Source organism: Conger conger, chromosome 7 (assembly GCF_963514075.1).
Source record: "Conger conger chromosome 7, fConCon1.1, whole genome shotgun sequence".
Classification (NCBI taxonomy): Eukaryota; Metazoa; Chordata; class Actinopteri; order Anguilliformes; family Congridae; genus Conger; species Conger conger.
In genome coordinates, this window is record NC_083766.1 from 57,738,983 (window position 1) to 57,762,678 (window position 23,696).

Sequence of the window (23,696 nt, forward strand, 5' to 3'; positions counted from 1 at the left end):
CGTGTCGAAACTGGTACCGTGGGTCCATCTGCGGCAAGAAGGCGTAAGTCTGCCGTTTCTTACCGTCTGTGTGGAGCCTTACACCTGGTCAGCCCCAGGTCAGAGGTCAGCTTCAGCCAATGAGGAGCGGGGGGGGGGTTCAGCCCCCGGGGCGCCTGGGGCTGGTCCCGGCGGCTCACCTGGACACACGGTCTCACCTGGGCCTGAGAGGTGATGTCATTCTCACGGACGGCAGAAACGCTCATTGTGTTGCCTTAAGGGCTTTTCTATAACCGTGGCCAGGCCCAGATGATGATGTCACTCACAGTTTCCCTCAGTGGGACTCCTGTGTGGATGGGCTGCTGCCGCTGCCACGCCCTGTTTTAATGCCGTTCGACTGCTCGTCTGGTGGTGAACAGTCACACAGGCGAGTGTGCAGCACGTGCCCTGCACAGAGATGGCAGCCGCTGGGCTTCTGCTACCTGTGCAGGGGCTGGCTGTGTGACTGGGAGGGGAGACACGTGATTGGCTGGGGGGGGAGGAGAGACATGATTCCCTGGGAGAACAGAGACATGCAATTGGCTGGGAGAAGGGACACGCTGTAGGTGATAGGCTGGTAATTAGGGGAAAGGTGATTAGCTGGGAGCAGGGGAAAAGTGATTGGCTGGTAGAGGGGAGAAAGGTGATTGGCTAGGAGAGTGGAGACAGGTGATTAGCTGAGAGAATGAAGAGGGTGATTGGCTGGGAGAGGGGAAATAGCGGATTGGCTGAGAGAAGGGACACAGGTGATTGGGTGAGCGAGGAGAGACAGGTGATTGGCAGGGAGTGTGAGAGTTTGTTGAGACAGGACTCATGGTTTCCACTGTCTCACAGGATGTGTGGGATGTATAAACTGGCTCTGAGCAGGGAGAGAAACCCCCAGCTCCCCCTCCCCTCTCTCCCCCTCACTCTCCCTCTCGTTCTCCCCCTCACCCTCTCTCTCTCCCTCACTCTCCCTCTCTCTCTCAATCACTCCCTCTCTCTCTCCCCCTCTTTCTCCCCCTCACCCTCTCTCTCTCCCTCACTCTCCCTCTTTCTCTCAATCACTCCCTCTCTCTCTCCCCCTCTTTCTCCCCCCTCACCCTCTCTCTCTCCCCCCTTGCCTTCACTCTCTCTCGCTCTCTCTTACTTTCACTCCTTCTCTCCAGTTTCTCGTTTATCCGTTCTTCATCTTGTGAAAGGAAGGTGTGTTTGCTCACCCGTGGTTCAAGCCCAGTTAAACAGACCCATGGAAACTGCCCTTGAGTCTGGCTGGGATCGAGGCTCACCACAGGAATTACTGCTGGCTGTTCTGTCGGTTAGGGGCTTGTGGCCGTTTGGGCCATAAAGTCCTTGGCTTGAGGGTTTATATTTTTAACCAGTTCAAACTGGCTCCCTGTTCAAAAAACCCGCCTTGGGCATGTGGCTTGTTTTCCCCTGACCACTGCTAGGGTAACAGCCCTTTCCTAAAACTCAGTTCGACGCCACTATCCACAGTGAATTCAGTGAGTGTCCCACGTCTCTTAGCAACGTGCTCGCAGATGGAGCCTGTGGTTTCTCGCAGTGGGGGTGCCACAGGTCATTGCTGGCCTAATGACTACAAGGGATCGATTAAGAGAATTAATTTACTGTGTTTGCCGAACTCCTGTGGCGCTACAGAGCCCGGCTCGACGTGCGTCTCCCTGACTGATCGCAGGGAGTGGGAATGTGAGCGGGATGGGGTCTCCCAAATCACATTCCCAAATCACATTCCCGGCAGGGTCTCCGGGATCCGCAGAACTTTCCAGCTCCTCTATCAGTTGTGGGGGGGCGCTGGAAAGAAGCTCTCCCTTTATCACCCCCAGGCCCTCTGCCTGGAAACTGTGAGTGGAAGGTGCTTAACCCCCCCATCCTCCACCCTGCCTCAACCCCATCCCACATACTCGACTGATTCCACCCCCTCTGTTCTGGATTCCACCCTCCTCTCACTGTACCTGCCCTGGTGACAGGCCGCTGTCCTGCACGTCCCCCCCGGGTGCAGACGGCCCGCGGTGGAGAGCGGTCTCTCTGATGGAGAGAGTGTGTTACACTGCTGGGGTGTTAATGCGTTACACTGCTGGGGTGTTAATGAGTTCCACTGCTGATGTGTTAAATTGGTTGCACTGTGTGGGTGTTAAATCTGTTACTGTTCATTGCTTTGCTTAAATCACCAGAACTTTTTTAGTGTTCAACAGTTAAACTGCTATGTTGTCAAATCAGTTACAGTAGCAGGGTGTTGAATCAGTGAGACTCTCTTCATATATTGCCTTAGTTACACAGCTGAGGTGTGAAATCATCTCTGCTACCAGAATGTTAAATTGTTTTTGCTACACTCTGCCCCACAGATGCCAGGGACTAAGCACTGTGTGAAAGCTTTGTCTGTAGCATGCAGACTTTTTTAAAGGAATGCAGCCAAGCCCATCTTTCTTATTTTATTCAGAGAGGGGAACAGTACCCTGTAAAATCCAGATATGACCAGCTACCAGCTGTTTCAAAACATAGCTTGAGCTGGTCAAACTAAGTTGAGTACGGAGCTGGTCTGAACTGGTCATCCAGCTACCAGCTGTTTCAAAACCCTTTTTTTCACCAGGGTAGAGAATGTTACTGATAGAGATGTGTTGGCACAGATTGTTACTGATTGAGATGTGTTGGCACAGATTGTTACTCAGAGAGATGTGTTGGCACAGATTGTTACTGATAGAGATGTGTTGGCACAGATTGTTACTGATAGAGATGTGTTGGCACAGATTGTTACTCAGAGAGATGTGCGGGCACAGATTGTTACTGATAGGGATGTGTTGTCACAGATCGTTACTCAGATTACTCAGATGTACTGGCACAGATCATTACTGATAGAGATAAGTTTGCAGATTGTTACTCATAGAAATGTGTTGTCACAGATTGTTTCTGATAGAGATAAGTTGGCAGATTGTTACTGATAGAGATGTGTTGTCACAGATCGTGACTCAGAGAGATGTGTTGGCACAGATTGTTACTGATAGAGATAAGTTGGCAGATTGTTACTGATAGAGATGTGTTGTCACAGATCGTAACTCAGAGAAATTTGTTGGCACAGATTTTTACTGAGAGATGTGTTGGCAGATTGTTTCTGATAGAGATGTGTTGGCAGATTGTTTCTGATAGAGATGTGTTGGCAGATTGTTTCTGATAGAGATGTGTTGGCACAGATTGTTTCTGACAGAGATGGGATGGGGTCTTATATGTGAGTGGGAAATCCCGGGGTGATATTTATGGGAGGATGAAGAGTCAGTTGCCCGACAGGCCGCACCACTGAAGTGCTGACATTTTAAAATTGGAATGCCTCAAAAAAGAATGAATAGCACAGCATCCATTAATCATTCCTTCGGGTGAAAATGCATTAGTCAGGCTCCGTCACAGTAAGTCGCCTGTAAAATTGATATTTCATCCGCAGTTCCCTGATAAAGCGTGTTATCTGCGGGCGTTTGGACGCTGAAGGTGTCTGGGGTGCAGACTGGCTTCCCAGGTTTTTATAATGTGAGGCGTGTCGTCCGTGGCTGTAACCTCTTTTTTTAATGAAAGCCAAACAATTTTCCAGACATGAAATGAGTTTGAAAGGCTTGGGTGACTAGCTCCCCTGCCCATGGGATAGCAGTGGCGCTTAAATTACAGCTTTGGATAATTTTTATGTGAAGTGCGGCAGTCAATCCTGCCAGTCTGCTTGAATACATCTTAGCTTAAAAAGCAGCATGCTAATGAGAGATGTGAGATATAACCAGGTAATTCTGGTTGCTTATTAGCCATGGGAGGCTAACGTAGAGAGGTAGGGGGTGTAGATAATTGCATAAATTAGCCCACAAAATTGTGTAACAATATAAAATATCAACGTCTGAGTACTCGTTAAGTTAACTCCCTGGTTGCGGGAGGCCATAGGACTTGGACATTTGGACACTTGTTTTAAATGGGTTCACCAAGTCCCCAAAAAGGTTCCGCTTGATGTAACTGTACGTTGGATGGGTTCCGTTCTTTCAGTTCATTGGTGTTTTCAGCGGCGAACACGTGTGTTTATGTACAAGTCCTGTACGGCCTCCGTACCCACGAGTCCCTGTGGGAAACACTCTGTTTTTCGCACGTCCCCACAAAGCAGGGATTTATGTTTCTGTGCCCCATATGTCATTAATACTGCGATGGCATGATATTTGCAAAATGTGAAATGATTCAGTTTTACCCATGTTCATGTGGGCCCACTGGGGATTGAAATGCACTCCATCAGTGATAATTGCACTCTGTCAGAGCTGATTTCGTGCTGAGCAGTTGGCCGTGTGTGCATTGGGCTACACGGGGGGCGAACCCAGAGGTATTTCCCAGAGCAGCTGTCTAAACTGTGCTTTGGGACTAACTGCTGAGTCTTTAGAGGGGACCCGGGCGGGTTGCAAGAAGATGTGGAGGAAATAATTAGTCATGAATTTACTCCTGAGAGATTACACTCTGCCCAAGCTGCACTGCACTAGTTACAGGGCTCTCTTAAGTCGCTTTGACTTGTTAAAAGAAGTCATTCAGTTTTGAGCCTATGTTTCCAACACAGTTTTTAATAAGAGGTGAGTCACAGGAACTAGACTCTCCAACGTTGGGGACCACTGCCCTAGACCTCGAGATCAATCTTTCCCCAGCTCATTAGTGAGTCTAAACGTTTTTTTCCGGCCCTGGGGAAAATGAAGAATGTGGGCCCTTCTGTGTTTGAAAGCTGGCCCCGGGTTACAGGAGACAGATAGAGATGACCAGCCCAGATAATGGCGGAGTTACGATTACCTCATGTCACAGGCCTGACATTTGCATTCAATTTTGAGTCTGAATTCAGGACAGATATGGGGCGATACTTGGCGTCGCCATGCTTAGTCCTTCAGGGCTTTTCCTTTCCTTCTCTTTTCTTTTATTAATTTGGTTAATTCTCTCTTTCTCTCTCTTCCTCTCTCTCGCTGTCTGCTCCACTCTCCTCTTCCCACTCTCTTTCTCTCTTTCCATCGTTCCTTGGCTCTCTCTATCCTTCCTGCTATGTCTCCTCTCTCATTTTCTCTCTACCTGTCGTTCGCCCTCTCTCTCCTTGTCCCCCCGACCCCAAGGTTACTGTACGTTCCCGCTCCCGCACACGGTAAAGCACTGTAAAACGGATGACGCATATTTTCCCCCTGATATTTTCCTTGTCTGACAGCCTAAGAACACTAAGCTGGCCTTTCTCCATTCTGACATCAAACAGTTGGTCAATATCAGATCTCCACTCCCTTTCCTTGTGCAAAGGTCCCTGAAGAGAGGAGAGGAGAGGAGGGGATGAGAGGAGAGGCAATGAGAGAAGGAGAGAAGGGGAGAGGAGAGGGCAGAGAGGGAGAGGAGAGGAGGAGAGAGGAAGAGAGGACGGGAGAGAAGGGGAGAGGAGGGGAGAGGAGAGTTGAGGAGAGAGCAGGAGAGTACATGATTTTTCTTTTGCAAAAACAACCCTGTGATTCCATAGAAGAAGTTCAAGGGATCTTTATAGGGCAAAATAGTTCTGTGTCTGGGAGCTTTCATACTTCACACCTATGATAGAGGGTACCAAGAACGCCAAGGGTTCCTCTACGGAGCCAAAGAACCCATTTAATTGCGCTAAAACTTGTAATTGTAAGCTGAAGTGATAAGCCTCTGGATATTGTTTCCTAACCAGAAAAGCATGTGAATGCATTCTTTCAATCTTGAACAAAACAACCGATGCAGGCCAATGGTCTCTCAAATTGTTAAACTATTATTTTAATTTTTTTTTTTCAGTCAGTGTCAAAAATGAATGTTCTAGAACTCCATTGCTTTCAATTGCCAGTAGTGAGTGCTACATAGGCATTAGAGTGTTCTTCTGCTTGAAGAGGTTGTGCTTGTAGAAGCACAGTTTGGTTAACTATACGCAACTCTTGGACTGCAGAATAGGGCGGAGCTATGAGAGGGGCTAACGGATTTTTGACGGGACACACCCTGGCCAGGACTTTGGGTGAATGATCTTGAGCCAGGCTAAATGTTGCATCTGACAGTCATGATGACAGATGAATGGTTTATTAGCATGAGAATTTTACCATTATGTTGTATATGCAACAGATGGGGCCAAACCACAGCTTAGAAATGTGAAACTACTTATTCATGTGAGAACGTTCTTGGTGAATATGGCAGGAAGCCTCCTCTGATCTCTCCATGGTTCACTCTTCTGTATAAAATATCTCCGATCTGTGGCTCATTGAACACTGGATCCAAGGCCAATATCACCCTGTACTGTTTTCTGCCAGAAAACACACGGACACACACAAACCCACACACACACACACACACACGCAGGCACAACACCAAATAGACAGGCACACAGGCATCTCTGTATACACAAGCACTCCTGCTGTCTTCATCTCCTTTAGCGCAGTTTCGTAAGTTCAGTGATCTTCAAATTAATTTGTAAATTAATTAATTAATACTGTAGGAATGCTGTCCATTGTGGTTTCCTTAGTTACCGTTCTGTGTTCTGTGTTCTATGTTCTCTGAAACAACTGCTCCTTTTACTTGGTGACCACTCATGCTAACCGTTCTGTGTTCTATGTTCTCTCAAACAACTGCCCCCTTTATTTGGTGACCACTCATGTAACCGTTCTGTGTTCTGTGTTCTGTGTTCTCTCTGACAGGACCATTCTCTATGAGTGTTGCCCCGGATACATGAAGCTGGATGGCATGCGAGGATGCCCTGCAGGTCCGTCTCAACGTCAAATAAATTCCGTGTGCGTGTGTGTACAATGCATGCACTTTGTGTTTGTGTGTGTGTGTGTGTATGCGCGCGTGTGTGTGTGTGTTTTACAGCAACATTATGTAATTCCCATCGTTGAAATGAGGCAAACTGTTAATAAAACAGCAGGATATACAATAGCGCATACTGATTAAATTGCTGTGCCAGGAAAAATGTAGAGAAGCAAAAAAAAGACAACGACTACTTGGCAACAGTGCGTCCAGTAATTTTGCTTCAATTTGTAAATCAGTGGCTTCTGCAGTGCCAGTCAGAAGAGCCGACAGGCTGTGATGCTTTGGCTCCACGTGCCCATCCCTTCAGCCAGCGTCTAAAGAGCAGTGATGGGCCCGTTCCTGGCGCTAACGTGCTAAACGTGCTAAAGCGCCGCTTGTTCAGTCAGTTCTGCTCCGAGCTGCTGCGTCCCAGTGAAAGCACAAAGCCAAGCTTGTTAAAACGTCCTTCTGTTTTGCACCATCGAAAGAGACACTCGTTAAAAACATCTGCGTATTTTTGCAGGGCCCTGCTTTTTATGCCACAGACATTGTGCCTGTACATATTTGCTGTGTAAGTACACACAGTTTATGGGGTGGTTCAAATTTAGGGCCTGTGTGTGTATGTTCGTGTGGTGGGGGCTGCGCTTTAAAATGATGTCGGCTTAACAACCCTGAGATTTTATTACACAAGCCGCAAGCAAGGTTTCCTGGTAAAAGAAATTAAGCTACTTTATATGGCGGTAAATTGTGCTAATAAGTTTAGCAGCGTTTAATAAGGTTTGGGGCAATCACGGCTTCTTTGGACCCTCCATGAAATAAGCTCTGTATTTTTGGCACTCAAAACCGCCGTTTTTATACTGTGGTCTCCAGCTCCATTCATCTCCTGAGACTGAAGAAAGGGGAACAGCAAGGCGATATGACAGTAATGGATGATCTCTAATCGCTACACTAACTCCTGTTAATGACTCCAGCCTGCTGGAGCTAAGAAGAGGAGAGTATGCTGGAGAGGTGGAAGCACAGTTTAAAAGCTGAATAAAAATGAACTCGGAATGTCAGATCGCTAAAAAACTGTTTGCATAAAGAAGTTGGTTGAACAGATCCATCTAAATCTTTGTCTTTGTAAATCTAAATCTTGTCGGTGTGATTGCTTTCGAACAATCATTCTTTGACCGAGTTTTTGATGTGAACCATCCCTTCGAGGGTCTTCGTTGTGGTTATTATCGGGGGTTCTCTCTCTCGCAGTGGCCCCCATCGACAACATCTACGGCACTCTGGGCATGGTCAAAGCCACCACCACGCAGAAGTACTCGGACATGTCCAAACTGCGAGAGGAGATCGAGGGGTCGGGCCCGTACACGATGTTCGCCCCCAGCAACGACGCCTGGGACCTCCTGCACCCGGTCAGTCGCCTGGTTAAAAAAAAAAGGGGGGGGGGGGGAAAAAGCATAATTTCAATTGGTACGTTCCTTACCACGGTGTCACCTGGAAGGCAGCAGGTTCAGCTCAGCCAACCACAGATGACGTGCACATACTTCTTCACAGGCAGTTTTTATGGAATGTATTTTTATTAAACCTATCTATGTTACTGAGCTAGCTAGTTTGCTAATCTGTCGCTTTCTGTGATTTACTTTTTTGTATATCAGTATTTTTAGTTTGTCTATGTAAGCAGTGTTTGGCTAGTTAAGGGGTTTGGTCATACTTTTGCTTTCTTTGTTGTTTGTAAAAAAAAAAAAAAAAAAAAAAATTCAAATAGGCCCTGGTCCTTATCTTTGTTGTGCAGGTAGCAGTTGAAATTGTACCTCCCTCTAGGGTCTTTCAGCGCACTTATCCCTGGTTATGGGTATGCACTTTGTTGTACGTCGCTCTGGATAAGAGCGTCTGCCAAATGCCATTAATGTAATGTAATGTAATGTAATGTAATTAGGTGTTTTTGTTCTAAAAACTGCTGCCTCCTAGGCATCATTGAGGGAAGGAAAGTACCCTGGGCTTAACAAACTGGGGAAATCAGTAATTTCTAAAGGAATTTTAAATTATTTGAATTACTCTGATAACTAGCCTAATGGCTTTATACAGTAATCATATGAAAATGCATAGACCATAATAATGGCATACTTAAATATGGGACTGCAGCTATCTTTTGAACTCAGAGTACTTTCTATTTTGTACAAAATACATGGTAAACAACAGTCCTGTGACTTTTATAGGTCTGCACAAGTCTAAATTAACTTCAAAACAGTTAAATGCACAGCACTGAACAATTATTAATTGTTAAAATGATTAATTATTATTCTGTATGTAGCATTAAGCAGAAATAATCATTGTTTCTTTTGAGTATTTACAGAGTAATTACCACTACATCTCTGGAATTGATTAAAGACGACAAATTCCTTATAAATGAGTGCCTCTGAACCCATAAACAGTTCATTTTTTCCTCATGTGTGTAATTAAATCAGTGTTTGCATTAAGAGATTATTTTGGACCTGAGGTCCCCAGCCCTGGTCCGGGAGAGCTGCAGGGTTCTGTTGGGTTTTGTTTTCACCGTAAAGTCAGCAACCAGTTCAGATCCGAGAATCCAAGTGAGGTGAGCTAGCCGTGTGATCGACTGATCAAGTGTTGAGTGACAGTGACAAATCAGCAGAATGTGAGGCTCTCCATGACCAGGGTTTACCCGTGTGTCTGTTCATCTATTAATGAATACCAGCTCCCAGCTTCACATGGTTGACCAGCCACCAGCTCAGACTAGCTGGTTGACCAGCACATACCCAGTTAGAACAGCTTCATGACCAGCTTTGCCTTGTTGGTTGACCAGCTCATACCCAGCGAGACCAGCTTTATGACCAGTTTGACAGCTCAGTTTTCGAGCTGGCACAGCTGGATGATTGCAACAGGGTAGGGTTTATCCCTATGTGAAGATGATCTGTTGAAGTCAGCGCTCTTTGTTCACAGGAAGTGCGGGGCGGACTGGTGAGCAATGTGAACATCGAGCTCTACAACGCCCTCCGCTACCACATGGTCAACCGCCGTCTCCTGACCAAGGACCTGAAGAACGGAATGACGCTCACGTCTTTGTACCTCGATCTGGGCCTGTACATCAACCACTACTCAAACGGGGTAGGTTTTCGGCAACAATGCTAGTGAATACATACGAATATAAAACTGTTTGATTAAAGGGACAGACCATCTAGGCCATCAGACTTGTAATTTTACCTACTGATGTTGCCTAAGCATTTAACATTGCCTTAACCCTGGTCTTGAATTGTGCTTCTACAGGCAAGCTATTTCACAGTTTAACAATTTTGTCGGTGGAGAAAAAAGACAATATTTCAAGACTTTCTTTCAATGAATAAAATTTGAATTTGTAAATCTTTAGAAGAGAACAACGATTAACTGTTGAGTGGAATGTTGGTGAGTTTGAAGTTTGTTGTCTTCGCTGCTGCCCCCTGTAGGTTGTAACGGTGAACTGCGCCAGGATTATCCACGCTAACCAGGTGGCCACCAACGGGGTGGTGCATGTGATCGACCGGGTCATCACTGCTGCTGGGAACTCCATCAGGGACGTCCTGGAAGTCGACGATGATCTTTCCACTCTGAGTGTACGCGCCATGATCTGATTTTTGTTTCGGTTTGTCTTAAAAAAAGGCTTGTTTTATCTCAATAACAAAGAGCGTAATGCGGGAGGTATAACACACTCACACGCAATGGTAAATCTCTGCATTTAGATGGCGCCTTTATCCAAAGTGCTGTACAATTGATGCCTCTCATTCACCTATTCACACACACATTTACACACCAACAGCGATTGCTCCACATGAACCAGTTCTTGCTCATGGACACTTTGACATAGCCAGGGCGGGATCAAACTGGCAACCCGCCGGCTCACAGATGACTGCCAGATGACCACTCTTACCTCCTGAGCCAATGTCACACAAAGTACGCCCCTGCTGATGAATAAACGCTGGCAAGCAAGGTTTTCTGAAGAAGAAAATTATTCCTACTGCTTATTGCATTTGTCAGGCTGAGTAGGTCAGTCGGTGGTTGTGAACAAAAACCGGTATACCAGCTCCCAACAGGCTGTGTCTCCATAGTGGATCAACCCCATCTAGTTTGAGGGTTATTCATTAGCTTTATTTCTTATCTAGTTCTTCAGTGTCGGGCGAAACCATTTCACACATTTCACACCCATCATAGAGGGCGTAAAGAACTAAAGAAGAGTTTCACACACACACACACACACAGAATTCATTCAGCGTCTCTATAGGAACACGATTGAGGGTAAACGCTGTAATCTGTGTAAATGCCTTGCTTCTCCCTCCAGGCCCTGGCTCAGGACGCAGGTCTTTTGGACCGACTCGGAGAGCCGGGTCAGCTGACCCTGTTCGCCCCGACCAACCAGGCCTTTGAAAAGATGGACAAGGACGTGCTGGAGAGACTGATGAGCGACAAGGACATCCTCCGAGGTAAACCGCCGCAGTACAAACAGGGGGAAAAAAGAGAAGAGAAAGACAAACAGCAGTTTCCCCCGGCCCAGCTGACATGCTGGAAAAACGCGGTGTATTTACACACGCCCTGATTTTTATGTGTGGGGAAGTGAGGGAGGTGTACAAAGGCGTGTTTCAGTCAGACATGAGGGAGGAAACCTGTGTGGAGAGGTGTACAAACGCGTGTTTCAGTCAGACATGAGGGAGGAAACCTGTGTGGAGAGGTGTACAAACGCGTGTTTCAGTCAGACATGAGGGAGGAAACCTGTGTGGAGAGGTGTACAAACGCGTGTTTCAGTCAGACATGAGGGAGGGAACCTGTGTGGAGAGGTGTACAAACGCGTGTTTCAGTCAGACATGAGGGAGGGAACCTGTGTGGAGAGGTGTACAAACGTGTGTTTCAGTCAGACATGAGGGAGGGAACCTGTGTGGAGAGGTGTACAAACCCGTGTTTCAGTCAGACATGAGGGAGGAAACCTGTGTGGAGAGGTGTACAAACGCGTGTTTCAGTCAGACATGAGGGAGGGAACCTGTGTGGAGAGGTGTACAAACGCATGTTTCAGTCAGACATGAGGGAGGAAACCTGTGTGGAGAGGTGTACAAACGCGTGTTTCAGTCAGACATGAGGGAGGGAACCTGTGTGGAGAGGTGTACAAACGCGTGTTTCAGTCAGACATGAGGGAGAGAACCTGTGACAAGAGGTGTACAAACGCGTATTTCAGTTAGACGGTGAGGAGCCGATCTGTGCCCGGAGATTTCATTCCAGTTATCTACATTACAGTTAATTAGCTGACACATTCATCCCAAGCAACTTACAGTTGATTAGACTAAGCAGGGTACAATCCATCCCTGGAGCAATGTGGGGTTAAGGGGCCTCGCTCAAGGGCCCAACAGCTCCCCTGATCTTTTTGTGGCCACACTGCGGCTTGAATCCCCTTCGTCACTCAGCTCTCTAAGACACTTACTCACAGGCATCTCAAATACTCAGTCAGTTGGCAAACAAATGTATTTATTTTATTTTATTTAACCTTCATTTTAACAGAAGCATTACCCTTGAGATGAAAAAATGTGTCCTGGCCAAATCCATGGCCACACATCCTGTATGTCAACATTAAAAATAGACCACAATACAAATTAAGAAGCATCCAAATGTTTTAGCCAGGTTGGGTGGGCGAGAGCGTCCAATGTCAAGAACAGTAGTGTTGAGTCGTTGTTTTTTAAAGTTAGCTGCCAGACAGGGTAATTAATGAGTGAATCAACGACAGGTTAACTGTACTCCGACAGGACTACTTTCTTGGCTGATGTGCTTCCCCCTACGCTCGGTGGAAGTCCGAAACCATGACAGGGGCCCGTTTTTTATGCGTAATTAATCCCTGTAATCCAGTAACTGAACACTGTGACAGCACTCATTTCTTACGCGTAATTAATGCTCGCGATCCAGTAAGTGAATACTGAGCTTTTGAAAGTAAGTCTACGGGGCGAGAAAACCGCAGGAAGATTAATGGGTCCTGCTTTCGACATGAAACGCAGAAATGAATTACACGTGGAATAAAGCGGTGATTGATTTCACTCCTATTCCCCGCCCTCACGGAATATGAACTCACCGCCACCTGTAGGCTCCAGGATGAAGTAAGTGTTCTCCACGCTCGGATGATCCAGGGGTCTGACAGTGCCCTAGCTCCAGACGCATAAAACCGGCAGCCAGGCGCCCCGGTGGTAGGATGATCTACGAGTTACATTACAAGTTTCATGTACAGTACAAGCACGGGGAATCGCTAGCGGCTAGCCTTTAGCGCCGTGCTGCGTGCCTCTGTGTATCCGGATCTGTGGGCCAATGAGACGGGACATTAATCATTCGCCTTCTAGGGAATTCTGGGTAGCATAAGACAGCGGGGGTGTTGGGGGGGGGGGGTGGGTTGGGGGGTAGAGCAGGGCTCATTAAAAACTAATAGAGGGAAACTTCTCCAAGACCAGAATGAAAATATATGGCTCTCTAATATGAGTCCCGCTGAATTCCTTATTTGGCACAACCTGTTGTGCGAATGCCAGAAAAACTGTGCGGGCGGCTTCTTTAAACTTTCTTATTAAAAGTTTATTGTGTGCCGCCATGTGTATTACAGAACACCACACAACAGTGAGTAGGGAGGGGTGATCATTAAAAAGAAATTGCTTCTCTACGCAGCGTTATTAAATGTTAAAAACAGACCACGTTTGATCTGCTCCCAGTGTCAGAGTTCACATCACTCTCAGAAGTGCTTTTCGCCTTTTTTGGGGGGTTTCTTAGGGGGATTGTAATATATTTGTGTGTGTTGGAGATAAGACTCCATTTTGTCAGCGTTGTCCCTCAAATACACACGTCTGTCTCGGCAGTGAAAGCCCACGGCTTCCCTCGCTGTCTGTAGTTGGGTTTGAAAAGTCACCTCTTCAGAGTACCATGGCTCCCCAGACACCCTTCAGATAACCACTCAATTTAATTTTTTAAAATGTTTATCCTTGACCATGACTTCTTTCTTTTTTTTAATCTACAGAACCCTGAAAGTACAATAATGTTATATTTGAGTACTAATAAGTACCTTTTTCCAGCAAAAAAGGTACAATTTATATACTGCTGGCTAGGGGGTGCCACCATACTTTTTTATGTTAGTTAATCCAGGTCTCTACCACCATTTCACTGAATTTTCCAGTCTCCATTGTACTACATTACAATATAATCGCTTTATAATGGCTTAATCCAAATGAGTCCAAACCAATCATGATTAGTGTTCGTGTGGGCAGAACAGTCTGTTCTCTTCAGGCATCCTCCTGGTGTTATGACAGCCTTAGTAATATGATGAAACGGAATGGGCTGAACGATCTGTTCTGATCCTCATGATTAATCTCTGTTAATCATTACCTGGAACATTCAAAGATGTGGTTTTTACTGATTAGGTTTTATTTAGGAAATGCTGATTTTAAGGCCATAAAGGTCTCAGGCACACTAGTAATTTGCTCTATTACTGAACATGTTATCTTGCTTTGAGTTGGTGAAGAGTTGAAACTGTTAATTGTCCTTTTGGCATACCCAACGCGCCTTTGGCTGATGTGTACACGTACAAATGAAAATGAGCTCATCAGCTAACTCTGGCACATTGATGTGGAAACTGAAAATGTTGATTAATGTGCACTGTCCCTACTAAGCAAAATAAATATGAATCTTATGCGAGGGCATATTTCAGTGGTTTGACCGTAGATGGTCCATCCCTCCCTATGTGTATATGCGGGGGCATATTTCAGTGGTTTGACCGTAGATGGTCCATCCCTCCCTATGTGTATATGCGGGGGCATATTTCTGAGGTTTGACCGTTGACGGTCGCTCCCTCCCCAGCTCTGCTGAAGTACCACCTGCTGAGCTCGGTCCAGTGCTCGGAGGCCATCATGGCGGGCACGTCTTACGAGACGGAGGAGGGCGCCAACATCGAGATCGGCTGCGACGGAGACAGCCTGACGGTCAACGGCATCAGGATGGTGCTGAAGAAGGACATCGTCACCTCCAACGGGGTCATCCACCTCATCGACCAGGTGCTCATGCCCGACTCAGGTGAGCCTTCCGTGTCCCGGTCCTGCTTCTAGAACCTTCTGTACAAAAAAAATGTATCTCAGCTGTTTTCCAGTATTCTTATCTGGTCACCCTACAACAAGGAACATGAATTGGCATTAACTAATGTAGCTGTTAACATTAATTAATTGATGTGCAAATACATGAATTCAGCAAGTTTCATTAGTTAAAGTATTTGTTAGCTACTAGCCAATGTATTAGTTACATGAATATTGATGCATTAGCAAACCATAGGAACAACTTATAATTAGCTAACCAATGGAAAATACGGTATGTAAATGGCGGTGCTGCATTTGGAGAGGATTCTGACTGTGATGTCATGTTGCCGTGGCGTTAAGCTAAGGACGTGTTGGAGCTGGTGGGCCCGTCTCAGAGCACCTTCAGTGACATGGTGGCCGAGCTGGGCCTGCAGGAGGCCATGAGGCCCAAAGACCAGTACACGCTCCTGGCTCCGCTCAACTCCGTGTTCTCCGGTGAGTCCTTCTGTGCCTCACGCCCCCGGAATCTGCCGGAAAAACACGTCAGCACAGGCCTGTCAAACGATGAACCCCAAAGGCCACGGTGTCTGCTGGTTTTTGTGGCCTCCTTACCATCATCAGGCAAGTTAGGCCTTAAAAAAAAACAAAGGGCGTGGGCTCCATAGCCAATCAATGAATTAGATTAACTCGTTCAAGAGGAGGTTCTTTGGAATGTACTTTCAAAATTCTAAGTCAATATTCTAGTGTTCTAGAACTCTGTTGCTTTCAATTACCAGCAGTGATTGTGACATCATTCACATTAGAAAGGTCAGTCAAGAACAATCTAATGATCACTTTCTGCTTTAGAAGACACTGAAAACCAGCAGATACCACAGCCCTGCGCTTCGCGTAGACACAGCTTGCGTGATACAGGGGGGAAGTCTGGGGACGTAAAAATGTGGAGCGGATTATGCAGTCATGAACTACAGGCAGAGTCTCACTGGGGTGCTCTAGCCTGGGTTTGATGTAGTGCTGGATGCTCTAGTTCTCAACAGGGGCTCTTTGACGACACTGTGGAGGGTCCCTGACTGGACTCCATATGCAATGACCATACAGCACACACGTAGTAAAATATTTCAGAAAAATAAAACTATTTTTTACTGCATATACAGAACATAACCCTTTCTGACTGATAAGGGGGGGTCCCCAGGATTACTTTGACTCTGAATCAGAAAAGACCCCCTTTTCCAGATCATGCGTAAACCATGACCCCTGTTGAGCCGGGCGGTCTGTTCTCCGGACTGTACATTCCTAAATTCTTACACTCTGAACCCGTCCCGTGCTTGAGCCGTGCCTTAATCTGGCGCAGTTTCAGAAAGCCAGCGTACGTGGGGATCCATCGCCTCAGAGGCGGTTTTCCGGAGGGTCGGAGCAAGTAGGAAGACCACCGGAATTCCATGTGAAAATATGAATGAGATCCGGAGCATAAAGAACCCCTCCTGGTAGTAATTCTCCTGGACTGCTGCCAGGTTTTTATTTCATGGGGGCTGCAGAGGTTACGGCATTGAGCACAGATACGTAAGCTATCGTATCCTCCTGACTATCTCCGACATCTCCTAAGAGACTGTACAGCCACAGCCTGTCTGGGACCTCACGTATGGCCGGGGCTATTCCAGTACCGACCCAGAATTTGTAACGGCACATTAATCAACACTCCCACCCCCTATGCTGCTGCAGGGGCCACAGTTGGGGAGGGGGGTAGGTGGGGGTAAGATGCATGTGGGGTGCCCATCGGGTGAAATGCAAGAAATGAAATCCATTATATTATTTACAACTTTAATTAATCACACTCTCAGACAATAATAAACTGTCCTCTGACATAATTCTTTGCAATAACATTGCTCCATTTCAACCAGCTTCCCCTTCAAATACTAGTTTCTTATAATAAACAAAATAGACATTTTCTATCAAGTATGTAATATAGCCAGCAGTGTATGCTACATGCACAATACATACAGTACTGTGCAGAAGTCTTAGGCACCCTAGACTTAATTATATATATGTTTTTTTGTGTGTGTTGGTATAAAAGAACACTTTTGAGATTTCCGAATATTCCTTTTCCAAAAGATTTAATTTTACAGAGACATTTTTGTATTAAATTTTTAAAAAGTAGCATATTACTCTAAGCAATTTTTACATAAAAACTTGATCATGGCTGTCTGAGATCAGTTGCAAGGAACCAACCAAATTCTGCAGAAGAACTGTGGCAAGTTCTTGTCTTATAGAACTGCAGGACAGCGTTGGCTATCTCAGAAAAGTGATACAGTTTTAAAGCCAAAGGGTGGTCGCAAAAAATATTGATTTGATTCAGTTTTTAACTATTCTGCCAATGTAATGTAAAATGTATGGTACGTTTATTTAGGACCTTTCAGACAATGAATAATGCATGTACAATAACCTAGGGGTTAAGTGACTATACATAAGGGTTAAGTTTCATCGATGTAACCCCTTCAGAGGATATCTTGCGCATGGATCACAAACTCCTGAAGATCATTCTGGAAAACCACATTGTGAAGCTGAAGAGTACAATGGGCAGCTGCTGGAAACCCTCGGTGGAAGGTTCCTGAGGGTGTTCATCTACCGAACTGTGAGTTCCCTTCACGTACTACTTCCTGTTCGAGTCTGTAAGTGCCCTTTCCGTATTAGTTCCTGTTTAAGTCTGTGAGATCCCTTTCCGTATTCGTTCCTGTTTTAGTTAAGTCTGTGAGTTCCCTTTCCGTGCTAATCCCTGTTTGAGTTCAGTCTGTGAGATTCCTTTCCTTCGTACTTCCTGTTGTGTTATTTTGAGTTCCCTTTCCTTATTAGGCTACGTTCCATTTGAGTTAAGCTGTGAGTTCCCTCTGCCTGTCTGTCTGTCAGCTCCTTCTCCTTCACTTTAAAAGTGATTATTGTTAGGGCCAAAAATCTAGTTCTGGCACAAAGCTAAGATGTTTCTCACAACTCCCATCAAGTTTGACCATCCAAAATGATGTATTTTAAAATTACTGAACCGTGAAGAATCTCTTCGAATTTCTGGTTCTGACACATGAAATATGGTTCTTTAATTTTCAATGCTTGAAATGAGAAAAGTGATGTACTTGTTGGCCACATGTGGTGGACCGTATTTCATAACTGCAGTAAATGTGATGGTAAATGGAATACAGAAGATAATAAATAAACTTGAAACAAAATGCTGCATATAAATGCTTCATGTCAAGACATAAACATGTAAACATGACATGATGGCTTTATATGCCATAAGCAAATGTCATACTTCATGAAGGGATTATGTTGTGTTTATGAAGGCTTTGGGTATGATTCATAAAGCCTTAAGGTGTGACCTTTTTGTTTTTTTTACGGTGGAAAAACACTCTAAAAATGCCTTTGACGCAGTGCGTAACAGATGTCCACTAGTCTCTGTGCGTGATGAGAGTTCTTCAGGCTGCTATTGATCAAACGTCTCGATTAAGGAGCCTGAAGGTCGAGCTCCCATGGGGAAGCGAATCGGAGACGGTTCTGGATCCTGGCCTTGGTCTACGGCCCAGAACTCAGCGGTGTGTGCCGGTGCTGTTGTTACCCATCGCCCTGTAGCTCAGTGTGACTGGCTCCGTCCAGCGGCAGGTGGGAGACGTCCCTCTGGAGTACGACCAGGGCCCTCGGGTCAACCGAGAAAAACAAAATGGCCGCCATAAGCGGTCGAAATGTAGGCATCGATGTGGGTTGAGAGGCTAGTGATAATAGAAATACTGTCGTTTCTTTTAATTATGTGAAGCCGAGGGCAGTATGTTAGATTACACTCACTGAGCAGATATGGAGAAGTATATCTGCAGTAGTTCACTCATTTTTGACTTACCCACTGTGTTGCCCAATGTTTTTTGCCTATTTACTCTGTGAAGAGTAGGCAGGACTCATTTAGTATTAACTGGTACACGGGTTGTGTTGGAGTTTGTTTGGTCTGTGTCTGGAATATTGGTGAGGCTTTGCAATTTGCACATGATTACACTGACGTAAGGCAGTTGAGAGCTAATTGTACTATAGTGTACATAAATTATAGGAGACAATAGTGTACTTTGTCTCCTTTTGCTGATGATTAAGTACGTTTGTTTGCAAAAAAAATAAATAAATAAAATGCATTAGTATTTAAGTATAATAAAATGTTTGGACATCAGTATCTCAACAGCTACTTAGCTGTGGATTCCCAGCCAGGATCCTTTTGCTTGTGTTCCATCAGATGGCTACAGGCTTGAACCCTACTTCAAGGACGAAGTTGTTGATTTTTATTTTTATTTTTTTGTCTTCCAAAATTGACATAAATCCCTTAAACGTCGTATGTAATTACAGAAATACTCCGGCGATCTTTTGTCGGGGCTTATCTTCTCCGTGTGTTTGGCAGCCGCGGTCGTCGCTGGCGACCCTGTTTGTGATTATTAGCCGATTGCGTTCGTCAGATGAAAGCCGAGGCGGAGCCGTGGCGGATTGGACACGGTCTCAGCCCGGGCATTACTCATCTGCCACTCCGTTCCTCTCCGTTCCAAACACCACGCCGGCCAGATTTCTGCGCGTTCCTTTTTGGCAGCGCCGCTTTGCGAATCGTCTCCGCGTCTTGATGCGTTTAGGAAGGAGGCTTCGTCTCACCGGCCCCCGCGGCGGCGGACACGTGGGCCGCCCGGCCGCCCGCATCTGGCCCAAAACGCCGACGCCAGCGGTTCTTCACTTCATCAGCGCTGGGTCTGACGCGGATGTGGCTTGTACTGTTGCACATTGTTAAAATGATAAATGGCTGCCGTTTATATAGCTTCTTTATCCAAAGCGCTGTACAATTGGTGCTGCTCATTCACCCGTTCATACACACGTGCACCAATGGCGATTGGCTGCCATGCAAGGCACCGACCAGCTCGTCAGGAGCATTTGGTGGGTAGGTGTCTTGCTCGGGGACGCACCCAGGACGGGGGATCGAACTGGCAACCCTCCGGCTGCCTGACGACTGCTCTTACTGCCTGAGCTAATAGTGCCCCCTCGTTAGCCTTCTGTGTTCGTATCGGATCATGTAAGGCAGGGGTTTATACAACTAGTTTCTCAAACTATGTTTAGGTGGTGAGAACTTGAGGAAAAGTTGCCTTCCCGTAAGTCTTACTAAACGCCACGGGAACACGATGCAAGCTGGGCCTGTTTGAGACTTAGCTAGGAGCCAGCTTTGTCCTGCGGAGTATGTAGTTAAAAAGCAAGAGTCTAAAAGCATTTTAACAATGCTCTTAGTCAACATAACCTCACGCTACCTCTCTTGTATGTTGTAAAGGAACATTTTGTACTTTCTGCACATAGGATATGCAGGAAAACCATACATACGGTCAGATGTGGGCAATGAGGGCCTTATCTGTCCCTGGTTTCCATGCCAACATTTGACCCTAATTACTTAATTAGCCCTAACTTTCACGGCATCTGACATATTTCCTGATAAGGGCATGATCGACAATGAAAGACTGTCCTGGTCTCTGTATAAAACATTTTTCTGTGATGATCTATTACTTAGCCGTGGTGCATACCAGTGTTTATTTTCTCTTCTTTTGCCATTTAATAACCAAAGAAACATTTGTTTGGTCTATGAATATGGGGTCTGCAACCTCCCCCCCTCTCTCTCTTTATTGAAGTTCTGTAATTTCTGTGTTCCAGCAATGTGCCAATAAAGTGTGTTTTAATTAAATCTCTCTCTCTCTCTCTCTCACTCTCAATTCAACATGCTTTATTGGCATGAAGTACATACAGTAAATATTTCCAAAGCATTACATAGAAAACACACATACAGATATGCTATTGAGAGGATTTAGTTATTAATGTCTCTCTCCATCCCTCTCTCTCCTTTTCTTTCTCTCTGTCCTCCCCCCCCTCTGTCTCTCTCTCCCTCTCTCCCCTCTCTCTCTCTCTCTCTCTCTCTCTCTCGCTCTCTCTCCCTCTCTCCCCTCTCTCTCTCTCTCTCTCTCTCTCGCTCTCTCTCCCTCTCTCTCCCTCTCTCTCTCTCTCTCTCCCCCTCTCTCTCTCTCTCCCTCTCTCCCTCTCTCTCTCTCTCTCTCCCTCTCTCCCTCTCTCTCTCTCTCTCTATCCCTCTCTCTCTCCCCCCCCCCCCTCTCTCTCTCTCCCCCTCTCTCCAGGCGGTGTGCATAGAGAACTCCTGCATGGTGCGGGGCAGTAAGGAGGGCAGTAACGGGGCTCTGCACCTGGTGAGGAGGCTCATCAAACCGGCTGAGACCAGCATGTACCAGCTCCTGAAGGTGGACGGGCGCTTCAAGTACGGACCGCACCCTCTCCTTATCCATAAGAGCGTTTAAACCTAAACTCTTCATGAAAGTTCTTCAGTTCTTCAGTTTGGGATCATTATGTCAATGTTAATATGATACAGACGGGCTCCGCCCACAAATCAAGTCCTCAAGTAAGCGTTGCGGTCTGTCCTCAAGTGACTTCTGGAAGAATGACGAGTCTTATCACAAGCTGTTTCAAATGTTAATTTCCCATTAACAATATTTTCCATCATGGGATGTTTATGTGAATGTTAATAATAATGTTGTAATCTGATTGTCTGAAGTACAGTCCAGTAAGGTCCAATGCTTGATGCTGATTGGTTGCAGGATCTTCCTGGCCCTGATGGAAACGGCTGGTCTCGCAGAGCTGCTCCACCAGGAGGGGGCCTTCACCCTGTTTGCCCCCACGGACGACGCCTTCTCTGGGCTGACTGACGCAGACCTCGCCGTGCTCACCAGTGAGCGCTGTTCTTTCTGTTTTTACACTTAAAACTGTAAACTCCTTCTTATCAGTGTCACTGTATGTACTCTCATAACATGTACAGTAGTTTGTATATATCTGTTTTTTTTAACACACCTCCATGTCCAGTTAAGGTAACTTTCGACACAGTGCATGTTAAAAACACATACATTGTGTATTTATAACAATTGTTGTGACTTTGTAAATGTAGACTCTCCTCGTCTGGAGTCATGACAGCTTATGCAGGAAAGTTTCCACCAATTATCCTGGTTCAGTTAGCTAATTCAGGGCTGTCCAATACTGTTCCAAGAGATCTACCATGCTCTCGATTTTCACTCCAACCCTGACAAACCGCACCTCATTGAACAGCGGGAGATTGGGCGGCCCTGAGCTAATTAACTAAATTAACTAAGTAGCCCTGTACAGCAATCTTGCTTTTCTCATAATACATTAGATCAGGTAAGACATTTCACTTAGGTGCACAGCAACAGTCTCTACCTGTGAATCACGAGTTCATCAAGAAATCTAGCTGACATATTGGATCTCAAAAATGATTTGGTTTTGGGTTGATTAAGCACAGCCTGCATTCCAGAATCAGATACAGCCCTCCTTGCGTACCTCTGGGCTGATAACTGACAGTGAACCCCTTTGTGGAGAATGAGAGGGTGAACCCCAGTTTATAGTGTCAGTCACCTGACCTCCTCTCCGTGTGTCCTCGGTAACCAAGGCGACATGAACGTCCTGCGCACCATCCTCCTGTACCACATCAGCAACGGAATCTTCATCAACGGCGGGCTGGAGGGCGGAGTCACCAACCTGCTGAAGAGCATGCAGGGCAAGAACCTGCGCGTGCTGTCCGTGAGTAACGCCACGCCCCGCGCCCCCCCGCACACAGCCCTCCAGGCACACAGCCCCCCCGGCAGACAGACCTCCAGGCAAACAGGCCTCCCCAGGTACAAACCCCCCCCGCAGACAGACCCCCCAGTCCTCCAGGCAGACAGCCCCCAGCAGACAGTCCTCCAGGCAGACAGCCCCCCCCGGCAGACAGACCCCCCCAGCAGACAGACCTCTGACGCCGGACCAGTCGAGATTCTCAATGCGATGAGACCGCTTTAGAATGTAGCAGAGAGGAGCCTGTTTTAGCACCCTGCAAAGAGTCACCGCTGCAGCTCGCTGTCTCAGATCTCGGTTTGGCACTTTAAAGGCCCAACCTTTTAAAGCTGTTTTTGTTTTTTTCATATCATCCTGGATTTATTACTTGTGCTCCATACTGATCCAAGTAAAACAATAATAAAAACTCAAGGGGGTTAAACCTGGGCTTCGACAACGTCCTGGTTTTCTACCTTATTAAATTCTGAATTAGCTCGTAAAATGTGTATTTCAAAGTCAAAGTGACGTGCAGACAGTGCCAGTGCAATTATGAGAAGTGAGGTGTAGTATAGTACAGTGCAGTGCAGTAGTGGTGTAGTATAGTACAGTGCAGTAGTGGTGTAGTATAGTACAGTGCAGTAGAGGTGTAGTATAGTACAGTGCAGTAGAGGTGTAGTATAGTACAGTGCAGTACAGTGCAGTAGAGGTGTAGTATAGTACAGTGCAGTAGAGGTGTAGTATAGTACAGTGCAGTAGAGGTGTAGTACAGTACAGTGCAGTAGAGGTGTAGTATAGTACAGTGCAGTAGAGGTGTAGTATAGTACAGTGCAGTAGTGGTGTAGTATAGTACAGTGCAGTAGAGGTGTAGTATAGTACAGTGCAGTAGAGGTGTAGTACAGTACAGTGCAGTAGAGGTGTAGTACAGTACAGTGCAGTAGAGGTGTAGTATAGTACAGTGCAGTAGTGGTGTAGTATAGTACAGTACAGTAGAGGTGTAGTACAGTACAGTGCAGTAGAGGTGTAGTACAGTACAGTGCAGTAGAGGTGTAGTATAGTACAGTGCAGTAGTGGTGTAGTATAGTACAGTGCAGTAGAGGTGTAGTATAGTACAGTGCAGTAGAGGTGTAGTATAGTACAGTGCAGTAGTGGTGTAGTATAGTACAGTGCAGTAGAGGTGTAGTATAGTACAGTGCAGTAGAGGTGTAGTATAGTACAGTGCAGTAGAGGTGTAGTACA

General features: G+C 46.1%; 1 protein-coding gene across 1 annotated transcript in view; it reads left to right on the top strand.

Annotated features, from left to right (window-relative positions):
- LOC133132533 (periostin-like) overlaps positions 1-23,696 on the top strand; it is a 40,882-nt gene that overhangs the window by 6,028 nt on the left and 11,158 nt on the right. The window contains 13 exon segments of the mRNA XM_061248003.1: positions 1-43; positions 6,678-6,742; positions 8,011-8,168; positions 9,715-9,879; positions 10,215-10,361; positions 11,084-11,225; positions 14,611-14,823; positions 15,180-15,314; positions 17,313-17,378; positions 17,381-17,445; positions 20,984-21,120; positions 21,458-21,588; positions 22,318-22,448. The exon segment at positions 1-43 is cut by the window's left edge and continues 56 nt beyond it. Coding sequence (XP_061103987.1) covers positions 1-43; positions 6,678-6,742; positions 8,011-8,168; positions 9,715-9,879; positions 10,215-10,361; positions 11,084-11,225; positions 14,611-14,823; positions 15,180-15,314; positions 17,313-17,378; positions 17,381-17,445; positions 20,984-21,120; positions 21,458-21,588; positions 22,318-22,448 — 1,598 coding nt within the window.